Raw genomic sequence first — 21,239 nt, 5'->3', positions numbered from 1 at the left:
ATCCCTGATTGGCGGAGTATTCTGCATGCTTTCCGCTCATCGATTCGATGCAGCTGCGGTTTCAGGATAAATAACTTTGTGGATGGGTGGATGGATTGGTTAGGTTACCTAGGGCTTTCTGTTATGATATGCACTTTGATGCTGCAAGGTTACTACTATGATACTCCCATTGAATGGTCATAGGTCAAACTTTATCCTCCACAGTGCTAAGAGCTAGCAGCGGAATCACCGACCTGCTCTAGATAGATAGATAGATGAGCTACCAATCTCCATTGGATCGCTAATCTGCTGTTAGACTTGCCTACAGCCTTCAGGATACGCGATATTTGACCTCGTCAGCGCTATTCAAAATCCGTCTTTCCTTTTTTTTTTGTTGAGTAACAATTATGGAGAGTGCCCCCCAGCATGGGCCTAGACCCTTACTGAAAGATTGTAAGCCGAAAACATGCGCAGAGCTCTATTGGGAGGAGGTTTTTTTAAATTTTTTTTACGAGATCCTGGGTGTAACTCTCTGGCACCCTGGCGCAATAGCATATACTTTGACATGGCCGCCCTCGCATAGCCACAGCGATATAATTGTAGCCTATGACAGCGTCCACCAATCGGGGGCGGGGGGCGGGTGCGGAGCGGAGCTCGTCTACCCCATGTAGACCGATATCAATTTCCTAACCCGGGTGATAATGCATGATGGAGTGAAGTAGTTGGCGCAGTAGAGGGGCGTAGGGGAGTCATGGGGCTACTTCGATTGGGGGTGGTTTAATATCAAGCTGTCTTGTGTGAGTGAGAGATTTCCGAGCCCTTTCGTTAATCTACTCTAGGACCTCATGATGCGAACCGTGTATCATACCCAGGGATAGGACTTGTTCGATTTAGGTATCATATCTCTTTTTATTCACTCATTCCCGAATGTTGAATGAAGGGCCATTGGTACCAACTCTTCTCGGGTTTCCCTCGTGATCAGACCTCCCGATCAGTGGGTTTATAACTCTCGTCTCAAGTTATGCAGTTAGCTGAGTATGCCTCGTCGGGCTAAAGATATTCAGCAAATCCCAAAAGCCTTCTCACATAGGGGGCCGGTCGAAGTGGCGAATTAAGAATCTATACATTATCGCTCAAAAAGAAATGAGTGACTAGAGTATATTTAACCTAGCCTGTTAGCGATGGAAGGAATTCCACGACAATACTGAGGTGTATGAGCCATACCCGGGGGTGGGGAAAACACATCATGATGATATAACCAATAACCTACCTCAATGGTCTTTTGACCCCTGCTCTCTTAGGAGACCGTCATATTCGACACCACCAGATCCCGGCTTTATGCAAGGAGCTTCAATGGCTATCCCGTGGAAGGAAAATTTGCTACATCGTATTCCCCTTGTAGAGAATCAACACGATTACCTCGTTACTGTCGAGCGTTTCATCTTCAGAAACTTTAACACAGAGTATTCTTCGTGAACACTACCATAAGATAAACCAAAGCAATTCATAAACCTTTTTTTTATTTCCTTTTTCATTTTTTCGAACATGGGCAACCCCGAAACACCCGTTCCAGACGCTCCCACATTCCCAGAACATTAAAAATTTCTAAAGTTTTGTCCAACCAGCTGCAACTGAGGGTCTGCGAACCTTTACCGCAAGTGCATTCCTAGCCGATATGATTGCCATAGCAGCTCTGCTAAGATATTCACCGGATATCACTCGTCATGTTGAGATTTCAGTTTTTGGCGTCTCCTTCATCGCGCTGGATCCGTCGGGTGACGGATTTAGAAGGTGCGGCTCTCGAAAGGCAGTGCACTGTATCGGCCACCAGCCGCCAGTGGCGTGTTTGGTCATCGCGGTGTTTCGGAGTCGTTGTTTCTTTATTTATTTCGAGATGAATGTGTGATCTGCTCTCCAGGATGTATGATACAAATAAAGCCTGATTTCGCGCAAAAGTGGATAATACCCTTTGCGAAAACAATTTTCCTAATCTTGGGAACTCGAGGTAGAGAATCTGAGCGCAGCATCTCGATAGAGGCGATTTTGGGGTTGTCAGAGGTGTTTTAGGAACCCCATGCTCCCAGAGTATTGTATGTCACACGTTATCACTCGTACCAACATGCATCGACACTTTCGGGGTCGGTGTTCGGATAGCCCCTCCTTCTTACCGCCCTCGTCTGGTGATGTATTTGGAAGTATATCACTTATTAAGGATACAGTTTTGGTTATCCACTCACCCTCGCTGTGTTCGGGGATCGTGATGTTCGGAGGTCCTCTCTTTTCTTTACTATTTATGGGCTCCTGTATTTATTCCTCTTTAGTGATAATCAAGGCACTTTGTTCCTGCCCCTTTCACCCCACGGTCATACAATTGACCTAAAGTCCAATACTCAACACCCGTCAAACCTCGATAATACTATTCAAACAGGGCCATCCAAAGCTCTCATTCCACCCTGAGCGCAGGGCGTAGAGCAAGGAATCTTAGTGTATCCACCAACACCCCAGCAGTAGTGCGAGTGAATCTACATGTCGCTTCGGAAAGAGTGTAGGAAAGGCGGGAGATGCATTGTCACAAAAACTTCGTTACTTGCTCTTCTATTCAAACCAACAATAGAGATAGGGTGGGTATATATATCATATAAAACGTGGTAAAAGCACCCTAATTCTTCCGCAGATCACTACACGTATCTCTGCGTTTCCACACATGTCTCCATTCCACTACACACTCTCGAGATGACAAAAGGGGGGGGGGTTGTCTGGGGAACTTTCTGCGGAGATCACGATGGATCCAGAACAACCCACCGCACTCCCAAAACTTTTCACGATCAACGGCAATGCACACTAGCTACGTCTAGTAGCTCTTGGAGGGAGGGGGGTGGGCTACCTAATCACCCTCAAGCTATAAAATCCGGAACCTTTCCATTTTTGCCCATCCTCGTCACCAAATATCACGCTGCCATCACAGGTGCTCACTCAGCATCCTTGTCCAATACCGAGGATCTCTCTATGTAGTATTATATATATGACTTGTATAGAAAAAGAAAAATATGAGTCAGGTAACTGTAGGTACATTGAAGAATTATGGTATGTGCTATCCACAACTTGAATGTGCACCTATAATATAATTTGTTTAAATTCTATAACCTCTACAACTTCCCAACTGATTCAGAAAATAAAAACCTAGGAACTATTCTCATAGGCTTTCTCTATATTCCTAGGTTTTTATTTCTGAATTTGTTTCATGGTTGTAGAAGCTATTGAATTTTAAAGATTATATTACAGGTATACATTTTGAATAACATATACCTATAGATTTTATTAAATACCAATTTATTTAGTTGAAATTTCTTTATACAAGCATTTTACTCAAAGAATAATATATCTACTAATGGTTTCTCTATATTTAGATAAAAATATCTATTACTGAAGAATAAAAAATAAATAATAGTTTTTAAAAATATATAAGAATATTAAATATAAGTCTTATAGAGATTTAAGGCATCTTCTGTTTCTGGTATAATAGTCAAAATTGATACTAGTATAGTGAATATTAATATATTTTTTTTAGAGTAAAATACAAGTCCCTAGCATGAATGGACTAAATACTAGGGAGTCTTAAGAGCTGAAAGTACTCCATTAAGGACATTGAAACACCCCAGTAAATAGTGAAAGTAGTAAGTATAAAAATAAGTAAAAAGAGATAAAGTTAATAAATAAGTAAATACAGTCCACTGCATGTTAGAATAAAGTATTAAAACTGTAAAATATCATAAATGTATACAAACAAACTGCCAAAATTTAATTAGAGAAAATATTGCCAATAAGTAATTATTTTCTATCTAAGAGAATTATAAGCCATTACTTATATCAATATTCAGAATAATGAAAATTTTAAAGTATAAATAAGTATCCTATAAGCAATAATTCTCAGTCAAAATTTTGCAATTTTCAGCAGGCTGGACATACTAACAGATTGCCAAAAACCAGAAACTAGTTATTAGTATTGTCAATAATATCTGGTATGTACACTCTACCCCGAAAAAGCCTAATAGATATCAGTTTTTCCTTGATACTCTCACTTATTACTAACTTGTAATGGCTGCTACTATGAGCACTACTTATTAAAGATGACTTGTGGAGGTCATACCTGTGAAAGAATTCTCTGAAAAGCATTTTAGATAGAAAGTTACTTCAAAAGTAGTCTATAAAAAGTCTTTCCTCAATAAGTAGAAGTGAGGACTCCACAGATACTTTATAATAAACTACTAGGAGTAAACCAAAGACAATTGATAGCAGGCGATTTGGACTGACAGTAGTATATTTAGCTGTTGGACTGTACAAGTCACATTTAAGTGATCTGACATGTAGGAGAATACTATTCCAATAATTGCCTCCAACAAGTTTTTCAAACAAGATATGATTATATTATGAGGTGGTATTTTGGAAGGAAAAATAGGTAATGAAATTCCTTGAGATAAGGACTGGAGCACAATATTTTCTAAATATTATATTGACAATGTTCTTATCTTAATACTGTAGCCATTTTATGAGTAAGAGAATAACCACTCTGCTATTCATTCTCTCTGACTTATAGAGGATAGAGCTTTAGCCTAATATATATATCATACTCAGTGGCTTTAGGAGTAGTATGACTGTTATATTTCTATATCCTTGTTAGTATATAGCGATGGGCAATGATACCTCTTATATTTATCTTCTTATGATAGTTCTTATGCCTCTTAGTCTACATTACCAACACTCAATTAGGTAATACCTATTGTCATGAACATATAAGATATTGCCCTTAGGCTTGTGAGAAATGTAAAGGATAAAGAGCATGAAGATGTTTTATTTGTATAAAGTAATAAGTAAGAAAATTACTTAGAATATTCAATCTAATTTTATGTATACTTGTACCGCTGACTCCAGCATATGATAAGTCCTAGGGCTGGAACCCCAAGTTAATGCTACCTGAACACTACTAATCCTGAACTAACCAAATCTCTGACTCCATACCTCAAATATGCCCATGCTATGCTCTGACACGAATACTAAATACAAGACTATCAATGATAAAGAAAGTTCTCCTCAGCCCAGCCTACCTGCCAGCCAAGTAATCCTTGCAAAAATCCAAAATTCCACTACTACCATCTGAATATGACCCCATAATAACCTCCTCCACAGTAGAAGCTGACCTGAGTATTCTCACTCAATAATCTAGAGATATTGCCATCGACCACACCAGCAAACTATCATCAAATCCCAAAACAAAACAAACACCCAAAGTCTAAGCGCTTAGACTCAAAGGAAAGCCAATTTACTGAGCAAGAACTTCCTAGTTGAGGGGGTACAAACTGTCATAAACTATCCGAGGAGCACTACAGTAGTAGCACAGCCCAAACATCTCAATGGAAGGAGTCAGAGAGATTACGTTCTCAAGCTGTTAATACTTGGCTGAACATACTTAGGTATTATTCTGCACATACTTCTCAACTCTCTCCACAGATAGTGGACCAGCTGTGGACTCCATAGTAGTGGAGTGTAACCAAACGCATACTGGTAAAGGCGATGACTTATCAGAGTCAGAGACAAGTGGCATGTGTGAGGATTGATTACATTTTACCCAGAGCTTCTTGTTTCTCTTCCTCTTCTCACCCCCAGGTGCAGGTCTAGAGACAGGAGTAGATGGACCACCCTCGGCCCCACCTACCGCCACAGGAAGGATGCTATAAGAGGCATTATTCTGACCAGCTATGGGCTCAGGCACCTGCCCCACCCAAGGGGGTAATACCACTGCAGCTGGTGCTACCATAGTAGATTCCTACTATCTACACTAGGAGTATGCACCTCCATCAGCCCCAGTGAACTAGAAACTAGACCACCCATACTAATACCCACAACCACAGCTGCAGGTAAGGGCAGGATAAATGCTGGAGCAATATTCCCCATAGGCGCTTCTCTGCTGACTCTTAAGAGTTCTTAGGATCCAGCCCACCTCCTACAATTGAGACCACTGTGGTAACTGAAATGACTGAGGGGACAGGCAAAGAGGAGATAACAGTAGAAGCAACAGCAGTAGTCAGCAAAGTAACTAAACTGTGAATATGTTTACCTTGAGAGACAAGAACAGATGTCAGAGTAGATACTTCCTTTTCAGCATGAAGAAATTATGAAGAAAGGACAGAGATGTGGTGCTAAAGGTGAGAGACTTTGGCCTTTAGGATGAAGTTGTTCTTCACAGCACAAGACAGAATCACTGATGAATGCAGAGCAGAAGTGGCTGAAGGGGTGGAGGCTCACTTAGCTATTGTAACTGTAAAGAGGCAACTTAAATGAACAGATGTAAAAATAGGTACAAGGAAGTAAGAACTTCCAGCAAACGTAGAGAGAGGGATAACAACAAGGCCTAAAGAAGGTGCTTGAGGTTAAGAACTTAGAGTCTATTGTAAGATAGAAATTAAGAACTCTGATTGGATGAGGGTAAACTTTTACGTTCTGAGGCAAGGTGAAAGTAAGGACAAGGAAATTACTTAGAATAAAGTGTGAAGAGCCTATCCTTCTTAGCTGTACTGGTCTCCTTATATAGTACTCTCCTTGCAAACCCTAACCCTGATGACTCATAATTATGAGTTATGTGAAATCCTTGTAATAAGTCACATGACTTGAATGAGTCAGATGCATGAAACCCATGACTCATAATCGAGTCATGTACGAAACATAACAAATCATAATATAAACAAGTCATATGACTCAAGTGAGTCATATGCGTGAGACCCATGACTCATAATTGAGTTATGTACAAAGTCATGTTACCTCTGTGACAATGACATTCTGAATCTGGACTGGCTCTCCTCTTCTTTAGACCTTAATTAGATTAAAAATGTTTAGTTTATCTAAAAGGATAAATTAAACAAGTAGCATTTATAGCTATAAGTATTAGAGAAAATAGTAGAAGCAATACAGGAAGAGTAGGATTGAATCTCAGAGGTACATCTTTTAATCTTTATTGATTAAAAAATACAAGCTATCATCACCACTTCTGGAGGTTATACTTGCTAGTGAACTTTAAATAATTTCTAGTCTTTTTGTATTTATCATTATTTTCAATATTTTTAATCTTTAATATATATATTATATAAAGAATATATCTTTTGATTATTTTTATACTAACTACTTTCACTATTTACAGGGGGGATTTAGCATTCTTTACAATGGACTTTCCACTCTAAATACTACCTGGTATTCAGTCTGTTCATGGCAGGAACCTGTACACTTATAATATATTTTAATTTTTTAAATATATGCTTATACTATTCAGGTAATTACTATCTTATTATAGGTTAAACCTATAGTATAGTATGTTTTTTTATTGACTATTGTCTATCTACCAGTATTGTAGTCTATAAATAAAAACTTTAACTATTTTTCATCTGATAAAATAGAAGATATTTTAATTATAAACTTCAGCTACATGGTTGTGTTGAATAATTTTAAAGATCCTGATACAATCTTTAAAGAGTATTATCTTCTATGATATGAGTGTTATTTTAGAGCTGTAAAAAAATGTTCTCTCATATATTTAATGTTTCTTTATAGTGCTTTAGTAATATTAACTCATGTATTTATAATTACCTTAATGTTTATACTACACCTAGTTTAATCTAAAATCATCTCCCAAATCTTAAGCATTAATTTCTATATTTATAGTTCAAGACCCAAGTATATAATAGGTAATTTTTGTTAAAATTTTATACTAAACTTTACAGATTCTAGTGTCAACATAGTGTCAAAAATCAAAGATATTTTAACTTTATTCTTATGCATAATTCTACTCAGGCTGGTTGATAATCTAGAAGTAAATTTTATTTTATTTACATGCTGATTTATTGGAACAAGTTCAAGGTTGAAGTATTAGCTGGTATCATATCCATTACTATACAAGGGTGTGAGGACTTTCCGGACACGACTGTGCCAGTATAATAATTTTATTCATCTAACAACCACCAAGCACCCGGACCAATCATTATTTCTCTAACAGCAAAAACATCACCGCGGCCTAATCTACTTGCACCCCCAAATAACACCAAAGCTATAGTACTATAGCGAATTCCCCTGCAATCCAACCCAACGATTCAACCATCTAAACACCCTATGATACCATCCCAAAAGGCATAACAATCCAATACTAGTTCCACAAAACCCGCAGACTGCGGTATACACACCCAATAAACCCATCATAAAAACACCAGACTAAACCAACAACCCACCCCCGACATAAGTAGTAAAAATGAGACTTGATTTTTTCTTTTCCCTCGAAGACTCCACCCAAACACCAAATAGCTTGCCACCTATTGCATATTTGTCGAAGAGGTCACAGGTATAAGTTTAATAAACCGGTTCGCCTAACCATACCCAGCCCCCAGCCCACGCAAATCGTGATCTTCAACAGATAAATAAGCAGAGCTAGGCCAACTCGCTAAGTTAAGCCATGATCAAAAATACTATGAGGCAAGGCTGTGAACAAGCAAGCAAGCAAGCAAGCAATAAAGCAACCGCAAAATCTACCCCCGCCATGCTGGTTCTTAATAATGAATGAAATAAGAAGAAAACAACTGCCCAGTTCGCCCGCAAAAGGAATAAGGAATAGAAAATGCGAAAAAATGAAAACAACAGAAGATGGGTACAGGATGCATGCTGTTTAGGAAAGAGGGGCATTTTCCGCTTGCTAGGGATAAGGTACGCTATGATGGGTATGGTATAATGGTATGGGTATAACAAAAGCAAAGGAAAGCAAGGTATCATATCATTTCATCTTCTGAACCCCTTCAAGATAGATATCCCCCCCCTCACCACTAACCCACCTTCTCCATGCTTCATGATAGGCATCTTCCAAATCGCGCACCCAGCGTTTTGTATCGAAGAGCGCCGACTTCCACCGATGTTCAAACAGCACCTGCCTGATAGTCCCCAATTGCCCAACTCCCCTCCCCTCATCATTATCGTAAACGAGATTGGACACCAGCGCCGCCGCCCGGTCTTCATACTCCTCCTCGCTATCAACAATAAGACTATTAGCCATCGCCTTCCCCTCCGGCGTCTGCGGGACTGCAGCACGGAGAATAGAAGCGGCGATGCGGGAACACATTTTGTGCTTGTGTCGTGGGAAGGTCAGTAATGGCGTTCCAGACCAAAGGACGTCTGCAGCAGTAGTGTGTGCGTTGCATTCCGGCGTGTCGAGGAAGATGTCGCAGACTTGTGCTCGGGATATGTGTTGGAGCTTTGGAGCAACGTCTGTGAAGATTATGCGGGAGGCGATTTCTTCCCCCGCCCAGGCCACTGCGAGTGCTTTTAGGTTGCTCTCGCCGAGGTCGGGAAAACGGAGGAGCCAGAGGACGGCTTTGGGCACGCGGGAGAGGATTCGGAGCCAGGTTCTAAAGGTTGTTGGCTCGATCTGTAACAGTGATTAGTGGTGATATTGAATGATAATGGTGTATGGGAGGCCGGAGGAGGGTGCTCATACTTTATATAGCTGGTTAAAGTTTCCAAGGATTACATTATCCGGCTTAAGTTGAGGGAATAGCTCCTTCCTTTTCGCCCACCGACGTGTCTGCTCTTCCTCCCAGCCTAATTGTCTTGATTTTGAATCCGGCGCGCTCTGCCTATGGTCGCAGCAAAAAAAGCTGTACTTGGCAAATATAATATTCTCTGAATAAACCCATTCTCCATTATCACTTGTTGTGCCTTCGTGTCCTTCATCCTCAAGATCGACATTTCGTCTCCAGGGTCGCAGAGTTTCTTTAGGAATTGCCGTCGAGTCGGCGTAAAGATAATCACACCACTCGGCCCCCAAAGTGCCAGCAAATCCCATAAAGCTCATTTGAATTGGCGCTGGCCTAGCAGCAAATATCTCATTCCGGGCACCTCGTGTAAAGCCATTAAGGTTAATTAGGATATGGATGCCGTCGTTGACAATTTGTTGGACCAAACGATCTGGCCCCCAGCTGTGGGCATCGTGGAACACAGGTGATTCCCTCTCAATCTGTTTCCTATGCTCTGAGTTATCACTCGCTGTGGTAGCATAACAGTAAGCTTTGGCGCGGGCTGGGTCATGGAGGCCAAACACGGACTGCATTAGATGGGCTAGAGGGTGATTATTAAAGTCTGATGAAACATAGCCAATTTTCAGGCAGGGTGCTGGTGGCGCTGGTGGTGGGAAAACATGAGGCGGAAGCCATGGGGCTCGTAATGTAGAACAGGATATTCGCAAACCATTCCTCTGAGAGATCATTCTGACTTGCTTGGCCGAAAGCGGACAGGTGAATGTATGGAATGGGAGAACTGTTGGGGCGCTTGGGGTTGACAGGCTTGATGGAACTGTGGGCCTGGAATATTCATTCAAGGATTTCTCAACACCTTGGACATATTTTTCCTGATACCACCTCCAGACAGTCCTGCGAGATGCCCTCTCGATGAGTCGGATAACCTTTGCTCCTTCAAACGGTTTTCCAGCCCAACCTTCAACTCTTTTTACTAACGATCTCTTCCTTTCCTCTGACCACCTCGCCCCGTCCGCCTTCTCAAGTTCCCTCAATAATGTGTCTGCGACCTCCGGAACAGCCACTACACCTTTCCCCCAATGTTCTCCATCTACCAACTGCTTCTCTACGATCTCCACAACTCGTTTCATCCACCCACTAGACTCTGTTCCAATTCCCTTAGCATCTATCAATCTCCCGTTGTCATCAACATGCCATCGGTCCCTATTCCCCCCATCCCTCACAATGCCGCCTCTTCCCTTCCAATCGCAAACACTATTGAGGGCATTTGCTAATCCGCACACAGCTTCCGCAAATTCTGGACTAGCTTTCACTGCCCTGCGGTAAAACTCGATAGCGTCACCGATGCGACCCTGATCCTTGACCGCATTGGCTAGATTCGCGAGCGCAATATCGAAAGTAGGGTCGCAGGCAACAGCCTGTTCATACATTTTGATTGCTGCATTCAATTGGTTGATATCCTTGAGCAGGCTACCTAAATTGGTATATAAATGCGCGTGGCGTGGATCAAGGCTGAGACCAAAGTGATAGTACTGCAATGCAAGATTGATGCCAGATGCCTGCCCAACACCCGGCGACCGCGGAATTATAGAAGGCGGTGATGTCGTCAACGCAGACACTTGCTGAACGCTAGCTAGCAAAATGCCGACATTATTGGCCGTCGAGGGGCTAGGGTGTAATGAAAGGGAAAGATAGTACAGGGCTAGGATATCTTTGACGTCGGCAGCTGACCTTGGCCCTCCCGCACCTGCCCCATGCCCGGACGACATACCGTCTTGGAATATTTTTGCGAGTGAAAGTAAGGAATTACTTGCAGTGGATATGGCCGCTCGCTTGGCTGCCGCACTTGGAATATCGCGTAGTCCCGGGAGTTCTCCGGTTGGGAACACGAACTTAGTGGTGAGAACAGCCTTCTCCGGTGTTAGCAAGACTGCACCTGGATTAGCTGTAGACAATTTTTCCGAGGCGCAGACACCATCGACGGCTGGTCTAAGTGCAGCAAGAATCTTGTTTATTAGCCCCTTTATTCCACCACGTTGCATGTCAGCACCAAGCAATACGGCATCCTCAAAGGCTTTGGCCGCGCCAGCATTATCCCCCAATGTATAGAGCATATTTCCCTTTGCATGTATCAAAGCTAGCATACGACCATTGTCGGAGGAGGGAATAAGGAATTCGCTCGATCCATGGTATACAGCGCTCTTAGCCGAAGGAAATTTGGCATGGTTTTCCTCTGCGTCGTAATCAAACTTTAACTCTGGTGAAGCTGAAAGAGACGTTGAGGCCGATTCATCACCAGACCCACTGCTGCTAAGACTAGGATTTCTTCCATTCAAGCGGTTTGGGCGGCGAAGCTTAGACTCGACAAAATTGATGATATCGACAGCCTCTTTCCCGCGGTGCTCGCCACAAAGCAGACCGACCAAATGTTCAACTGCTTCGAAATAACTGGGGCGTTTCTTGACTGCACGAATCCAATATTGCTCTGCTTCCTCACGTCGGTTTAAAGAAAGAAGCGTCGCAGCTAAATTTGACAATGCTTCCACGTGACTATGTACATGAGAGATGTCAGCATCTTTAGATGAAACAAGAATTGGACACCGTGAGAGGTTGTACCCGTGATCCACCTCCAAGATTTTGGAATACCAGTCAATCGCTCTATTTAGGTCACCCAAACCCTGCTGGAAGCATTAGACTCGCCCCTTTTGCCTAGGGATAAAAACATGGTGAAAATGGCACAAACATATGCTAAACATCCTCCCAAAAGCATCCCGTCAAGCCAAACCCAATTACTGCCCGCACATAACTCGTTCAACATGTCCAACGCCGCCATAGCTGAGGCAGTCGCTAATGATGGCCTTTGATTGATCACACTACCAAGGCCACCAAGGGGTGTAATATTGAGCATGTGTGCCGCATTATTACCGATGCCACTAGAAGCTGGGTGTAATGAGCCTGCAGAGTAGCAATCCCTCGGCTGTTTCTTCTCGTAAGCTTGCTCACCGCTGGACCAAATACCATGAGTGCTGTGCTCAGAGGGATTGTCACTGCCGTCAGGAATGTGTACTCCATCAACTCCGCCAAAAAACTCATCATTATTTTCGAATAGTGCATTTGAATGAGATGAAGATGTGCCAATTTCCGGATGATTTTGCTCTTGGCCGATACTAGGCCTTATCCGTTTCCTTCGGTCCGTAACTTCTCTATTCACAACAAATCCCCCAGGCATAACATTTTGGGGTGACGGCATGGGGCTTGGCGCGGAAAAGAGCTGTTGGGTACGGGCATTATTAGATCGCCAGTTGTCCATCTGAGATTGTAACGGAGGCCGAGGAAATAATCTAACCTTTAACTGTGTCCGTGACCTATTAGCTTCCGGAGAATTACCCTCTGGCTGTCTCTGCTGCGCTTGCAGAGCAGCCAGAAGGTCGACATAAACTCCATGAGCCCATGTTAAGATCTTATCCCGAAACTGAGGGTTTGTGGTATCGTGGTGAGCAGGATTGGAGCTTGGCCCATCAAGCTGAAGATGCTGAAGTTGAACCTCAGGGGTATTTACCAAGGGGGAATTCAGTGGATATGGCGACGTTATGTGCGGCGGAAATGTTGATACAGAAACAGAATCTATTGCTGGAAGCTGCTGGGATGTCCATAGCAGGGCTCCATTTGTTTGATGCGGCGATGGAGTATAAACCGAGTTCACATAGTATACAGGAGCTTGTGGTAGCTGCGTAGGAGTCGTGTTTCCATTCCCCCATGCACCATAATGACCGTACCAGTTGCTATCTCTCGGCACGGGATTGTAGTTACCGCAGCTCATTAAACTATTAAAATCCTCGCAGGAAGCGGTTGGTGCTGTTATAGGGTTGTAGAAAGGTTGAAAACCACAAGGCCTCCCCCCTATGTAGATGTTATCGGATATTGGTGGAACCATCTGATTTTGCTGAAGTAAAAACTGTCGAACATATGGGTCTAGGTTGTCGTCCAACGATGCCTGACCACTAGGCTGGGTGACCCACATTGTTGGAGCAATATTTCCTCCACCAACTATCATATCCGCACTTCTCAATTCCCCTCCCCCATCCCAGGGTCTCACTCCTTGCCCAACGTTATTATCCCAGGATAAATGTCTCGTAAGCTGAGGGTCTGAATGGACTTGTGGGCTATTTGATTGCGGTGTGGGAAGGAGAATGTGTTTAGTTGGCCTGGACCACTCCATCGGGGCCGCGTCATACGCAGCGGGGAGGGTGCCCGATGGCGTCTTCCGTCGAAGTAAGTTCTCCTGGTACGTATGTTGGGAAGGGGTGGGCACGGCTGCCGAGAAGGGTTGGGCTCGATACATTGGTCGAGTAGGCAGGCCTTGTGAAATACTCGGGTGTTGAAGATTAGGTTGGTGGTGCTGAAAATAGTGCGGATTCGGAGCGTTAGGGTTGGAAGGATGTAGAAGTTTGGACATTAGTATAGGTGCAGCGGCAGCTCGAGCTCCCGTCTGATCACTCTGATGTCGATGGAAAGCGGGTGAAGGCAACATTCCGAGAAGCGGTGTCTATAGCAAAGCTCAGGGCTGAAGAAGGTTTGTGGCGACGGTGACCGACACTGTAGAAGTGAAATAGGCAAGGAGGTTGATGAAGGCAACACCAGGCAGCGGTCCTGGGATGACGCGAGACGGTGACGGCAGTTTCGTCTTTGCCGAGGGGTCCTGCTTAGACGGTTGCTGCATTAATTAGCTGATCCGTCCGGTGGTTTGTACCTCTGCTATTCTTGTAATTTTCCTTCCCTGTTTACCGCTGTCCCTATCTGCTCGCGAATGCGGTGGAATAAAAGTGATGATAATGACGGAGATGGTGGGGAAAAAGAAAAAAAAGAAAAAGAAAAGGCTTTCCAAACCACTGGAACCACTTCCCACTTCTTCTGCGGGCTTCACTGCCACAGCCTCCCCCTTGGGTGTAATTGGGGTTTTATTCCTCGGAACAGCCTCTGTGACGATGAGTCTGGGTGGCTGGCAGGGCTGGGATTTGGGGGGGGGGGGGAACGAGGAATTTCGATGGAAACGCTAGCAGCAGAGACAGATAGCAGACATGTGAGACGGCCAACCGTCTCCCTCCTGTCAAGATCCGCTTACCTCAAGGAAGCCAGTCCAAACCCGACTCAAGCTTGTATTTTTCACTCCTCCTCACTCTCTTCTCTTTCTCTGTCCCCCTAAAACCTTCTCCCTCTTATTTTGTCCAACCGACGGAGCTGTTCTCACCCGCACTTTTTTTCTCTTCCTCGCTCTCAGCTTCCTCACTCGGGCCCTGTGCCCTCCCTTTCAACGGCTTCTCACCCCAGCACTTGAATCTCGAGGGTCGATCTTTCTCCCAATCCCAATGCCTGAACGAGCTGGATCCAAAAATAGGCCAACCAGAGAAGAGAAAAAAAAGGGAAAATGGCAAATAGAAGCAGAGAAAGAGAAAACAAATAAAGGGTTTTAAAAACAAAAGATATAAAGAAATGGTTAAGAAGAAGCGGAGGGGTAATCAGAAGTGAAAAAGAGCAGAGCCAAGTCGAAGCAGAAAGTGACAGGATTAGAAGAAAGAAAAAGGAATTGTCGACGGCCTAAAGCTATTGATTGATTGATTTTTTTTTTCCTGCGCTCTTCCTCTCTCTCGCTTCTCGGTCTCTTTCTCGGCAACTGTCAAAAATTTTGTAGGGTACGGCGTCAACGTATCAGTCTGTGGATTTCTAACTTTCCATCACTTTCTTAGCGCTGTGCAAGCAAGGCTGCTTGTGGAGTTGTTCGTTATGTAGGGCGAGTACAGATTCCCTGTCCACTGCCTTTTCAACACAACCGAAGAGATCACAAACACTGGTAAGTACCGGGAGGAGAGGCCGACTAAAGAGAGGGAGCGGAAAACTTACACAAAGAGTATCTGCTCGGCAGGTTCCTCCTGCGAACTGTGGGCCGAATGGAAACGCGACGATCCTAGAATATCTGACCACTTCACGATAAAGCTAAACGTCCGCTTACTGCCACACACCGTTTTACGATTCAGATTTCAAAAGAAGATCATCTCGCAACGAACAATCAAAAACGGAAAAATATAAACACAAGTGAGCAAGCGGGAAGGAGGGGAGAGGAGGGGAAGGTAATAGTTGAAAAAAGCCGAGTGAGATGGAAGGAGAGGAAGAGAGGAATATGAAACAGTCTGAGGGGGGGGACGACTTGCTATTGAAATGGTGGTAGCTGGGCGAAGCTGAGCGTCTTTGAACAAATTGTGCAAAGGTCAAGAGTACTGTACAGCACGGGTGTGCAGGGGCATGCATATATTTGGCTGCATGATGCAGGTGTGGCAGCCCGCAACTATGTGGCGCGAAGGAAGGCTTGATAGACGAATAAAACTCCAGCTCAAAGCCGTTATGATACCTCCCCCTCCACCACCAATCCAATCGCCCTAAAAAAATGAGATAACCAAAAGGAAACCAACATCACATCAAATAAAAGATCATATCACTTCCCTTCAAAACAAAAAACAACAACAAAAGAAAGTCTACCGTACCCAATTCTCATCTCATGCACCAATCCACCGGCCTAGTAACCGAAGAAGCAGGTTCCAACAGGAAAACACCACAGAAACCGTTACTCCTACCCGGTATTCACAAGGATCTCACCCTACCGGTACTCGAGTACTGTCCCAAAGGATAGTATGTGACTTACTCGCATACCGTAGCAGGAACAAATCGGTCGTAAAAAAAAACTCCAAACTCTCCACTCGTATCGTAGTAGGCGGGTAATCGATTTTTCGCGATGCAAGATTTCCCCTAGATAACTGCCGCCCCCACTTTGCGGCCCTCCTCTCTCTTGTGGAGGAAGGGCAAAACTCTTTCTCCTTTCAGAAGTTCGGCCGTTGGGGGGTTTTACGTCTTGGGGAATGATTGATTGATTGGTTGGTTGGCCTATTAATTGCTTATTCCCGGCCGCATGTATCATATGAGGCACAGATCATTTACATTCCTGGAACGGATTGGGGCTGCTCAGACTGTACGAGTACTGCACACTCATTACTCTGCCCGTATCATTCTGCTTCTGCCGTACTCGTATCGATCTGTAATGTACAAGTACTGTACTCGAACAAGTACTCGAGTATTGTAGTGGGTGAGTAGAGCATCATGCTATATTTCGGATTCCTACAGTAGAAGTATCGGTACTTCAAATTAGTCGGGCCGCTGAAAACCCACATTGCCGGTGGAGCACCGAAGAGAAAAGGGATTATCCGTCCCAGCCTGTCTTACTAGTACCATATCACGACAGCAGCACCGCATCACAACACTAGCAGTATAAGGACACTTCTTGTCCTCCTCTCCCGAAAGGTACTCGAGTACGACCACTTTTGCACCCTGGATTGACTTGACTCGCGTATAGCGCTGTAAAAGAAAAAAGAAAGGAAAGGAACAACCTTTCCCCAACCTCCATGATTCCATGCTTAGGCTGCTCGAGTGCAGTACCGTATCACCTTTTCCTCCCACTCCTCCTCGTACAGTACTGTACCGGTACACCAGCAGAACCACGCTTTCCCTCCTCTCCTCTCCTCCCCACCTGCCTTCTCCAACTCTTCATTCTTATGATAACTTACCACACCGCACCCGCCAAAGCTCCTCCCCCACTGCTCGAGTACAACCACTTCTTTGATGCAGTCTACTCATAAATTACGTACTCGAGCACTCAACAAGCCCGCAGATCATTTCTCCCCACGCCCTCCCTAAAACCGAATATAGTAGGGAGTCTCGCCGTGCTGACTCAGATCTGGGATATGTACTACGGTTCCAGGGGGTTCACCGCAGTACGCGTGGAGATTTCTCGATTCATGATATAATTTCGCTGATTGACAAAATCCATAGACTACTCGTAGAGACTAATGTGAAGAGAAAGGTGGGGTTTTTAGTTGGAGTTCCAAGGTGTGGGATGCTGTCAACTTGAAAACTTTTCAACACTACCGGCGCGGTAGTCATTAGACTACACCCACCCTCCTTGCTTTATTAAGCTCGACATTGTACGAGTACCGAGTATCTCTGAACCAGCAACCCGCTTTGTTAATCACCTCCAGAGCCGGTACTGGTACCGCTAAGTTACCGCTGCCTATTTACCCAGTCCGCGGTTCATGGATTACGGATCTCTTATTCGAGCCGCGCTGGACCGCCATGGTTTCAATCTACCGGTAATTTAGAGGTATTATCCTGGCAGGCTGAGACTCCCTACAGATAGCCGTCCGATCGACAGCCCTCCGACAAGGATGGCAAAGGGAGAACCGTATCCAATCAAGCAAGCAGTCAATGGGGAGCGTGACTGGAGAGAAAAATAAATAAGACAAAATTTAATGAAGCTAGGTATCATAGGTTATCCTCTCGTTCTGTTCCATTTTCTCTCTCCCCCAATGGATGGAGGAAGAAGGGTTTAGAGCTTTTTGTTGAAATGACCTCTCTCACTTCCCTCCCTCCCTTTCCTTTCCTTGTGTGGCGGCGGGTGTGCTCGAATAGTACCGCATCGGCAGTGGTGCTTTGGAATAGTTGTGGGTTTGGGTTGTCATTTTGATTAGCGAACCTGAGGGTCGGTTGGGTGTGTGGGGCGGGGGACCGGAGCGAGGTGCCCAGGAGTGGACACTCCGGAAATACTTGGATGTGGGTGTTAATCCGTGAACACCGTCGTACCGGTATTGGTCAAACTGCCGTAAATACATATTAGTACCCCTTCTGGCAAACGGGAAATCGCGGAGTGTTTGCCGAGTTTTCTCTCTCTTTAGAATCATTAGACTTAGTTACAGATCGGAAACTACTTTACCATTCATTGGGAATGTACTAGTACACGTAACTGACCCTGGTATCGGTATACGGTAGTTAGGATTAATTTTTTGAAACTGGTATCCGAGTACCGGTGCTCGTTCAGCCCAGCTGAAGTTAGCTCTTCTGTACTGTATCTACGGTGCAAGGCGTTTTAAATCTGTACCAAGCCCGTTGCATTCTCAAATGTCTCTATTTATCATGGCAAAGGGTCAACTTTTGCCTGGTGATTTTTGTTTCCAGCTCCACAATCTGGAGTCGATAGCAACATAATATTATCATAGAAGTGTGTTGAGTTTGTACTGTAAATCTGATTAAGAACTCTTATACTATATGTAAGAAAATATATACATTCTATCTAACTAGTAAAGTAAATTTCTTGGCCGAGAAGTCCACCCCACCTGAGAGATATATTACTGTGCAAGTACTTGTATTTCCATCTTTCTTACCAAGTTATTTGTAAGAAATATTAACTTTACCTCTTCTGTTTACCAACACAATTATATAATTCAAGTTGTTTCCACTTAAACTTGGAGTTTATTCATTTAATATTTGTATATTTTGATCAAATAAGATAATATGAGTAATGGTAGTTAAGTAATTCAAAAATCAAACCTGTTAGATGATAAAGTTAAACAAGAAAACTCATACAATACTAGTAAATCTTAGTCCCTTTTTGTAAAACACTAGCCAATACTAGCAAAATTTAAGGATTCACTCATGGTTAAGAAAATAACTCTTCAGTTTTTAAGCAGGAAAACACACTTCATAAAAACTTATAAAAAATTGAAATATTTTTTTGAAAATAAACCAGTACTGCATGTATTTATTTGAAAGTAGAATTTTTCTAATAGATTTATTACTATATTAAAATATTAAGTATTAACTGATATTTTATAGTAAATGTCCATGACATACTGTTATTGAAAAAAGTTTCTATAAACTTGAATTCTATAAAAAAACAATTTCTAACTTCTACTCAATTTTCTCTAATATGTAACTTTAAGTATTAGTACTATTACTACTTCTTATTACCACAACTGAAGAATAATTAAAAAAAGTCTATTTAAGTTACTAATAGTGGAAATTATTTTACCAATATATAAAAGGCAAGATAACAGTAACGTAGAGAAGTATTACCTTATTATAGATATTATTTTAGTATAATAAAATAATAGAAATTAAATCTAGCTTTTTTTAGATACTTAAAACTAATTATCTTATTTTTATTAGATATATAATTGTTTTTTCCTACTATCAGATTTATAAAGAAATCTATATTTTATTAATTTTATTTAATAAAAAGTATAGAGTAATTTTGTATTACAAGTTTTTAATTTTTAATTTCTTTTACTAATTTAATATTATACTAATATGATTGAGGATATTTTGAATCAAAATCTAGATCAGAACTTTTTTTTTATGAGATTTTGCATTAAAATTTATATAATTCAATAACTGCTTCTCTTTTTATTTTTATTTTCCTCTAGAGTAAACATTAAGACTAGTATTTTATAAATATATAATTATTTAGATATGTAGAACTTTCTTGTTAATTTAAATAAGTTTAGCTTCATTTTTATTAGTATAGAAATAATTACTTAAATCTATATAGAAGTTCCTCATATCAGAAAACAAATCTCTTGCATCTTAAAAGCTAGTGTATTTTTATATCTTTATACATGCCTTATACATTTGGAGAACATAAGAATATTTGAAAGTATTACAAGTCAACTATTCATATCATACAACTAGTAATGATATACAACTAATCCTTCCTCATACTATATCAATATATATAGTAATCTACTAATTTGAATAATACTTTCTCATATCATGCTATATATAGAAGGTTAGATACAAACTAGTAGTAAAGGTATATGAGATAGTTAAGGAGTATGAAGGTTCTATTTAGACAGTTATATATAGAAAAGAATAATAGAGAATCTGTAACAATCCTACTCCTCTATACTTAGTTCTTCAACAGGTAATGACCTTACCTCTTCTGTCTCCCAGATACCTTGATAGCTCAGAGAGTTCCTATCATCACTATTACTTCTGCTAGTGAGGATAATATTGTACTCGCATTACCTCTTATAAGCAAGAATACTTTCTCATATAATGTTGCGAAAGTGTATATAAAGTATTGATATAACTTGTAGTTTAGGAAAGAACTTAAGTGATTGCATGAGAAGTCTGTATTGGAGGTCCTCTTTTTTTTTCCTTTTTTTTTTGTTATCCTTTTATTTTACCAGTTTTATGTAAATAAGGTTCGGGAGTCCTATCAGCTAGTACTATGGAGACCCTTACCTCCTCCCTGCCATGTTCTCCAGTAGCCAGTAGAAAAACCATAATCCCAGAAAGGCTAACACTAGCAGCCAGGTGCCCAATGCTGAGATCCCACAACTTGAATGCTGAGGGGTCTTACTTAGAGCCACTAATATCCAACCTGTCCTTGATTTAAAAAATCCCGTGCCAGTCTCCCACATGCCTATCTACAAACAGTAAAGACAGAAAGCCCAGAAACCCATTATTCAAAGCAAGGAAATCTACAATTCCGACAATACACCCCCAACTGAACAGAAGAAAATACAAACCAAGGAAACCCCAAACTGCCAGCTGAAACTAACCTCTCACCTACAATGACTTGATACTGGGCCCAATCTGTGAGACAGACTACACTGGTGAAGTCAAAATAATGAATAGGCACACTGGATAAATGACATAAATATATGTCTGGAACATATGGCCTGCAGAGATAAGTAGGAGAAACCATAAGGAAAGAGGGCTCACTGTAGGTAAGAGGTAGTGGTGAAATGAGAGTTCCAAGCTGTCTATTTGGGAGAGCCAATGGGGCTACCCGAGTTAGCAAAAGAGGGAATGGTAGTAGGA

At 42.3% G+C, this 21,239-nt stretch overlaps 1 protein-coding gene; it reads right to left on the bottom strand.

Moving 5' to 3' along the window:
• Positions 1-8,083: 8,083 nt before the first annotated feature.
• GSTUM_00009848001 (uncharacterized protein) lies at positions 8,084-16,303 on the bottom strand. XM_002840951.2 has 7 exons: positions 15,435-16,303; positions 12,782-15,350; positions 12,280-12,583; positions 12,153-12,214; positions 10,760-12,086; positions 9,500-10,384; positions 8,084-9,430 (listed from the first exon to the last, which is right to left on the bottom strand). Exons 2-7 carry the CDS (start codon positions 14,065-14,067, stop codon positions 8,783-8,785), a joined length of 4,512 nt encoding a protein of 1,503 aa, XP_002840997.1. The 5' UTR covers positions 14,068-15,350; positions 15,435-16,303; the 3' UTR covers positions 8,084-8,782.
• Positions 16,304-21,239: the final 4,936 nt, after the last annotated feature.

Source organism: Tuber melanosporum, assembly GCF_000151645.1.
Source record: "Tuber melanosporum whole genome shotgun sequence assembly, scaffold_61, strain Mel28".
NCBI lineage: Eukaryota > Fungi > Ascomycota > Pezizomycetes > Pezizales > Tuberaceae > Tuber > Tuber melanosporum.
Note: the sequence above shows the minus strand (reverse complement) of the source record. Positions and strands in the feature narration are given on the sequence as shown.